The sequence below is a fragment of the Labrus mixtus genome, chromosome 4 (assembly GCF_963584025.1).
Source record: "Labrus mixtus chromosome 4, fLabMix1.1, whole genome shotgun sequence".
Lineage (NCBI taxonomy): Eukaryota > Metazoa > Chordata > Actinopteri > Labriformes > Labridae > Labrus > Labrus mixtus.
Genome location: NC_083615.1, coordinates 32308031 through 32316142, shown reverse-complemented (window position 1 = coordinate 32316142; position 8112 = coordinate 32308031). Strand labels below are relative to the sequence as shown.

General features: G+C 40.9%; 1 protein-coding gene across 1 annotated transcript in view; it reads left to right on the top strand.

The window, feature by feature from the left end:
* The first annotated feature begins 2013 nt into the window (after positions 1–2013).
* sf3b3 (splicing factor 3b, subunit 3) overlaps positions 2014–8112 on the top strand; it is a 28801-nt gene continuing 22702 nt past the window's right edge. The window contains exons 1-9 of the mRNA XM_061036953.1: positions 2014–2115; positions 2761–2901; positions 4122–4277; positions 5152–5322; positions 5915–6087; positions 6385–6526; positions 6883–6995; positions 7174–7311; positions 7525–7628. Of these exons, the coding sequence (XP_060892936.1) occupies positions 2832–2901; positions 4122–4277; positions 5152–5322; positions 5915–6087; positions 6385–6526; positions 6883–6995; positions 7174–7311; positions 7525–7628 (1067 nt within the window). The 5' untranslated portion in view covers positions 2014–2115; positions 2761–2831. The remainder of the gene's footprint in view (positions 2116–2760; positions 2902–4121; positions 4278–5151; positions 5323–5914; positions 6088–6384; positions 6527–6882; positions 6996–7173; positions 7312–7524; positions 7629–8112) is intronic.

Here is an 8112-nt window from a genome sequence, read left to right as displayed (position 1 = left end):
TGACATGTTTTCTGCACACTGGCTGCATTTCTAGGAAAATGCTTTTAGGAGTTTGGCTGTTGAATATGAATATGGTCCACCTGCCTTGTGTACCTCATTATGAAAAAGTGTCTTCAAAGTAGATGTAATTTTCACTCAAGGTTTTTTGTTTTGAGAAAAGTACCAGATTCACTGACAAACAAGGCTTGGGTGAGTAAAGTGCCCACAGTTTGCTTTGTGCTTCTCGACTGATGCCTACGGGGAAAGATGCAAAAAAGGGGGGGGGGGGGGGGGGGGGCGTTGTGAGGCAGGTCACCGACTACAAAGCATCTCGAGCCGGGCGGAGAGAAGGGGGGGTGGGGGTGCCAAGAGCCCACTATATGGCCTCCAGTAGCACACACTGGAGGAGACTGATGCCTGCCTCTTCATCCTTACCCATACTACAACAAGCACTGTTTCACACAGCTGGGATTGTACGCCCTGTGCAGAGGCACGTTGCCTGCATACACCCATTTTTCTAGTGCTCACCTTGCTGTGCCTGTTGTGTTTGTGGTTGAAATCCCAAAGCAGCGCTGGTTTCAACAGCCGGTCATTTTCAGCCTCGCTCGCTCCTGTAGCTGTGCCTCCTCTCTCGTGGCTTGCGGTCACGTTGCCTGAACCTAAGTGTGTGGTGTTTCCTTCACCCCTCTCTAGATTTAAATTTAAAAAAGGGCAAACGATCAACGGAATTGTATAGTAGGCTTCTCGGTTAATGGAAAAAGCACGTTCACGTTACCTTGAGCGGTCTCTGCGTGGCAATGTGAAACCACCACCCGGGTACCAAATGATGAAGAGGATGAAAGCTGCTAACCCGCTCGATGAATAAAAATGAGTGTGATGAGGCGGAGTCCAGTAAGAGAAGAAGACCGTGGACTGTTCTCCTCTGAGACGAGGCAGGACGAGCAGGAGGCGGCGTCGATTGGTGGCTTTCCAGGGAGGGATGGTCCTCGCAGACCACCGTAGCGCCACTGTCACGCTAAATAGAGTAAAACTACAACATCCGGTTGTATCTTTCCGGAATTTATAAACGTGTGTTTTTGAGGACGTAAACATTTTTAACTATACATCTCAAGGGAAAATGTCGTAAAAAAACAACAATTAATCCAATAACATTTTTGGAGTTTTTTTTTTTTAAATAGGCCTATTTTTGCTGTGGTTGTACCTTTCTATTTCTTTTATTTTTTAAGCAGTGAGCTCTCAGAATAGATAGATAGATATCTCAACTTTAGATAAATAAATATGTTTACAATAATACGCATAGCTGCATTAAAGCATATGAAAGGCCAATTACACGGAGCTGGATTTATGTTTAAATTCCCATCTACTAACTGATACTGAATGACCCCCTACCCCCTATCTTATTGTTTGTTTGTTTTTTAATCTTTATTTTAAAATAATAAAATTGAATGGATTTGTGCATCAGGATTGCAAACTTAATTCATAAGTAATTATTCAAATTTGTTTTTCAATTGCACTAGAATAAACATTACTGGATGCGATAATGGTTATCTATTTTGATGATGGTGCACATGTTTAAATATATAGGCCTAGATAACGGAAAAATATGGGGAAATACTCAACTGTGTGTGTGTGTGTGTGTGTGTGTGTGTGTGTGTGTGTGTGTGTGTGTGTGTGTGTGTGTGTGTGTGTGTGTGTGTGTGTGTGTGTAGGGTTACTTGGTCAATGCAATAAATGAAACATGTGTATCGTGCCCTTGTGTGTATCATTTTATGGCACTTTTCATACAATTAAAATATAGTACAAAGTGTTTAACATATAATAGAATAACCTGTAACATTTTTCGGTATTGTAAGAAATCCATAATTTACATCCTACCCATCACTTTTACACTAGGTCAAACTGAGGTAAGGACCATTAATCTGGAGGTCTATAACGACACCTGCTGGATAGTCGTCGTTACTGCAGCATGTCGTAGCTTTATGTCAGGCACTTTTTTTAACACCTAACGTGGCGACGATTTTGGACAAAGGACCCTGAAACGGCGGCTCATCGTTGGCTCCCCGGCGAAAAGGAATATTATTTGTGTGTCGGAGACTTTATCCACCTGAAATCTGAATCATCCTGGTTAATACTCAGGTAAATATTGTATAATATCAACCGGCATCTTGTCGTTTATAAAATTAATATGAAATGCGTGATAATTGTGCTCGGCTTTACGTAACAAAGCGAGATAGCCGTAGATAGCGCCAAGTCCAAAGTGGCGCTTCTAATGAATAGGCTACAAGTTGAGAAATTAGCTATTTAGCCAAACTCTGCAAAGTAAAGCACTTCACTTCAGTTTTAAAGGCATAAGACAAGAAATGTTGTGCAGCACTGTCTTGCGTTTTAGAAGCGAAGTTAGCAGAAAAAAACAAATATGGGATATCTGGACTTGATAAACGTAAAGTACGTCTTTTTATTTGCTAAGCTAACGTTAGCATTGCTCCTTGGTTATGTTTCTGAAGACAACACAGCCCATGTTCTGAGTAACGATAAACTACTTCTACTATTACTACTTATATTGAGTGGCATTACGTCTAAAGAGTTTATACGTTTTGTAGAGTTACTATCTTACCACTGTGTGAAGTGACTTTCTCATCAATATAAGAACAGTTCAGTTTGAATATCCTGTAAACAATTGTCACGGAAAATATTGAACAACTAGTCGTAGGAAGAACATGTATTAAGCCATTTAAAAAAAAAATTTTAGTTCATATATTACCCCTTGTTTGTTCATTTCAGGTCTTAGCTGGGCTTAGTGCTCCGCTCGCAGCCCCTGGAGAAAATCGTTTGGGGAAGCCAAAGAGGGAGCCATGTTTCTGTACAACATCACCTTACAGCGTGCCACGGGCATCACACATGCCATCCATGGAAACTTCTCAGGTGATCACTGCATTCTTACTATTTTTCCTGGTACGGTTTCCTTGAACCAGAGTAGGGCTTTCCGTCTGACTCAACTACCAAGGTGCATGGAGAGTGAATGGTTCAAAGGTCAAAATGCTCCAGCAACACTAGTATGAAGAACTTTATTAGTCCAAAATAGTTTTCTCCACAAGTCTTTTCCTTGGAGGTGTGTGTGTGTGTGTGTGTGTGTGTGTGTGTGTGTGTGTGTGTGTGTGTGTGTGTGTGTGTGTGAAAAGTAGTAATTGACCTAAAAATCGAATGTAATGGTTCTTGACAACTTTAGGTCATGTTTCTTTTTACACTGAAAAGTTTCTGTTCATGAAACTATTTAGTTTAGGTTTTTTATCATGCTGTTTCAGTAGATTGAAATAACTTGCTACTTTCAGTAAGTCTAAACTTTAGACTTATTGAAAGTAGCAAGTTATTTCAATAACTATAACCCAATTATTTTCTGCTTCCTGTTTATACCCTTTAGACTCTAAAGGGTATAAGCAGGAAGCAGAAAATAATTTTTGTAAAATGTACTGATTGACATTTTCAGTCTTCAGCCATAAGTCTTACTAACTTGGAGCAGCCACACGGTTAGTTCTTACAGTTGATGGTTAAAACTCGACGTATGCTGAAAAGTTGGGCTATGAGGATACTCTCAGTTCAGGAGATGAAACACAACATTGGGTTCACAAGATGATATTTTAAACACTACTTTTAAGAAAACTGATTATAAAATATACGACTGGAAATAAAGTATTTATTTGATTTGAAGTCACAAAATGCCAAACAATGGAGCTCCATTTGAAAAAGTGAACCTGTAATGAATGTTACTGCTCATGAAGTCTCTGGGTGTTGCTTTAAGGAAACATGCTTGTAATGCAGATATGATGAGTTTGTCATGTCTCTTCTCTGACAATCACTGGAGAAAGATTGAACATTTCTGATCTCAGCATACAAGTTTAATCTTCCACCGGGGGAAATGGCTGCAACACAAACGGTTTGAAAGCGGCTGGGGGCATCTTCTGTGATAATTTCAAGTTCAACATCAGACTCAGTCGAGGTGGCTGCTGCTCTGCGTCTATGAAACACCTTGACGAGAAATATCATCTCGTTTTGATTTTGAGGATGCCAAAACCATAATAAGAACTTGTGCCACAAGACCTCATCACACCCATACTGAAAAGAGATGTTTGTGGGTTTTTTTATAGGAACCAAGTTACAGGAGATTGTTACTTCCAGGGGAAAGATCTTGGAATTGTTGCGGCCTGATGCCAATACAGGAAAGGTGCACACTCTGCTCACAATGGAGGTGTTCGGCATCGTTAGGTCCCTGATGGCTTTCAGACTCACTGGAGGAACCAAAGGTATGTACCTAAAGATGAATACACTTCAAAGGACATTTATATGCATAGTTAGCTCATGAAGTCTCTGGGTGATGCTTTAAGAAAACATGCTTGTAATGCAGATATGATGAGTTTGTCATGTCTCTTCTCTGACAATCACTGAAGAAAGATTGAACATTTCTGATCTCAGCATACAAGCTTAATTTTTTTATCCCCATTGGTCATCACCCTTTAGCAAGAGTATAGCCGTTTTCACATATGCACTCCGGATAATATCTAGATATTTACAGGAGGACTTCTCCGGAGATTCTCCCGACCTAGACGTTCACATATGCTCCTCACAGCGGGGGACTTTCCCTGTCAGAGGGGAGGGGAGGGGAGGGAGGGGAGGGGGGGGGGGGGGGGATTTCCTGAGGTAAGACGTGACATAAATAAACAACGCGGAAGTAGCGGCCATAGCAACATAGTCCGCTACACAATGTTATAATGAGAATATTTGTCTTTATATCAAAGCTATGTGTAATCCAATGGAATTACAACATCAACAAAAGAGAGGAGAACAACATACTGACGAACAGAAAACAGAATGCAGCAGTTTAATTAGAGCACGGAGATCGTAGTGGGCAGACACTTTAGCCGGTCACTATATAAACGTCATTCTCTTTTCATTGGCTGAAATTGAAATCTCCGGAGTAGTATATGCTGCCACGTTCAGACATCAGCTCCTCTGGGTAGACTAATCTCCGGAGTTATTCAGGAGATTTCTGTATGTGTGAAAAGGGTTTATGTTTGACTTTAGTGCTGTGACCTAAATAAACAATAAACTCATGCAATGCAAAGGTAAATCATTGTTGTGCTACATGTGACACTTTTTTGTGTATTTTTGTTTTTTTAGATTACATTGTTGTTGGAAGTGACAGCGGTCGTATCATCATCCTGGAATACCATCCATCAAAAAACATGTTTGAGAAGATCCATCAGGAAACCTTTGGGAAGAGTGGCTGCAGACGCATCGTCCCTGGCCAGTTCCTGGCTGTCGACCCAAAAGGCAGAGCTGTTATGATAGGTAGGAAAATTATTTTGTTTTGATTGCCCAGTCAAGTTGATTTTTCCCCTTACAACATCAGAAAGATCATGCCCTACCTTTTTAGAGCATGCTACACAGCTCCTGGTAAATGCGCTTGTCATATCACACATTGACAACTGCAACTCCTAATAGGCAGGTCCTCGTACATGCACTGGCAAACCTCTGAAGATGATCCAAAAAGCAGCAGTGTGGCTGGTCTTCAACCGAACCAAAACAGCACACGTCGCTCCACTGGCTCTCAGTTACCGTCCACATCAAATTTAAAACTCTGCTGCTCACTTAAAAGACAGCGACAAAAACGGTTCATCCTTACCTAAACTCTTTAATCCAGGTCTACACTCCCTCCCACCCACTACGTTCTGCCAATGAAAGGCGTCTGATCCAACCTTCACAACAGGGTCCTAAGTCTCTAGCTGGACTTTACTCCTCTATGGTCCCCTGTTGACAGAACAAATTACCAAACTTCTTTCCATCTGTAGAGTCACTTTCCAACTTAAAAAAAACAGCCCTGTATATTTAAACTACATTAGTGTCAAGCATTTTGAGTACTTTTTTTCTGTCCCTTGTTTAGGAGCGATCGAGAAACAGAAGCTGGTTTATATTCTGAACAGAGATGCAGCTGCCAGACTGACCATCTCTTCTCCACTGGAAGCACACAAAGCCAACACGCTGGTCTACCATGTAGTAGGAGTCGATGTAGGCTTTGAAAACCCCATGTTCGCCTGCCTCGAGATGGACTATGAGGTATGGAGATGTTATCATGACTGTACGGTTACCAACAGGCTTGTGTTGTTGATGTGATGAGTTTTCATGTCTCTTCTCTGACTATCGCTGGAGAAAGATAAAAACTTCTCTGATCTACATTTTGAAGTCTGATACTCAGCTGTTATTTGTAATATTTTGATTGAATGTGCAGATACTATAAAACTTTTAATACAATAATTTTTAGTTTAAGATCACCACATAGTAGTGTCTCAGACTATATTTCACCTAACAATGGTCTCATTAAAAACAATCTCTGTCTATTACTGCTCTTTCCAGGAAGCTGACAATGACCCGACAGGAGAAGCGGCCGCCAACACTCAACAGACGCTCACCTTCTACGAGCTGGACCTCGGTTTGAATCACGTGGTCCGCAAGTACAGTGAGGCTTTAGAGGAGCACGGAAACTTCCTCATTACTGGTAAGCATTCAGACTCAAATGCAATCTTATGATAAATGTTAAACTTCTAATACTGATAGTTTCAATGTACTGTGCAGGTATTTGAATTGAGCATTTTTAGTTAAAGGATTATTACGCACATCAAAGTGTTGCAGATGTGATGAGTTTGTCATGTCTCTTCTCTGACCATCTCTGGAGAAAGAAGTACCTTCTCTGATCTCAGCACCAGTTAGCAAAGACAACAACACATTAAAAAGCAAGTTAAAATAGTGAGGGGAATGTGCAGGCTGCACAAAAGGTCGCTCTGCTGTTTAAAGCACCTGGAATCATATTTTTAAAAATAAGTGTATATGTACTAAACATTTCTGTCTGTGTAGTTCCCGGAGGATCAGATGGGCCCAGTGGAGTCCTGATCTGCTCTGAAAACTACATCACCTACAAGAACTTTGGAGACCAACCTGACATCCGCTGTCCCATCCCACGTCGTAGGGTGAGTGCTCAATACTGAAATAATGTAAAATTCAGGTTATTCTATTACAGCTTCCCACTACTGTGGCACAAAACTGTTACACGTGTCTTTGCTCTAAGTATTCAGCACATAATTTAACCTGTCAACCCAAAGATTCATTACAGTTTGAGTCATTCTCCTCATTTGTCCTGTCACACAGAACGACCTGGATGACCCGGAGCGGGGCATGATATTTGTCTGCTCAGCCACCCACAAGACCAAGTCCATGTTTTTCTTCCTGGCCCAGACTGAGCAGGGAGACATCTTTAAGGTTACCCTGGAAACAGATGAGGAAATGGTGAGTGAAGACTGAGGAGCGATGGATTATCATTCGTCCATACTGCTCTCTATTTGCACTTCTTCAAAGTCAAAATCTGTCACAGAGATATGAAGGGTATAAAACAAATCTATTGTAATAATCAGCCTCATTAAGTTTAGTGTTGTGTGGGTTGATTCAGAACATTGATTCATAGAATAAGGGTTTAAAGATGTCTGTGTTTTTGTTTTTCAGGTCACAGAAATCAGGCTGAAGTACTTCGACACGATCCCTGTGGCTACAGCCATGTGTGTCTTGAAGACCGGCTTCCTGTTTGTGTCTTCAGAGTTTGGAAACCAGTAAGTCATTTGTCTGTAACTACTCTTCTTCTTTCCTCTCCAAGTAACTTGTACTGACTGACCATGACTTTGAATCACTTTGTTCTTACATTTCTGGACTTGAAAACCTCCAGATTGAGTAAGAATGACCTCTTTCGACCAAATGATGAGCAATTTATCTATTTTATTAATTTAAGTTAATTTATTTATCCGTTTCTGTGCGACAGCTTTGTTTGGAGTAATTGGTTGTGTCCAAAAGTTGTGGACGATAAAGTGAACTCATTCAACACAATAAAAAAACATTTCAGACACTACTCGATCACCGACCGACCGCCGACAGACCTGCAGCTGGTCGCTCCTTTTCTCTCGTCCATGAGCACTTAAACACCATTTTCCGCTTCTCAAAAAGTATTGAACCACAATGCATGATGGTATTTTCGTTAGTGACCATCGGTTGTACACTACTTTTCACAATGCATGATTGGATACAATTAGTGGACTATAT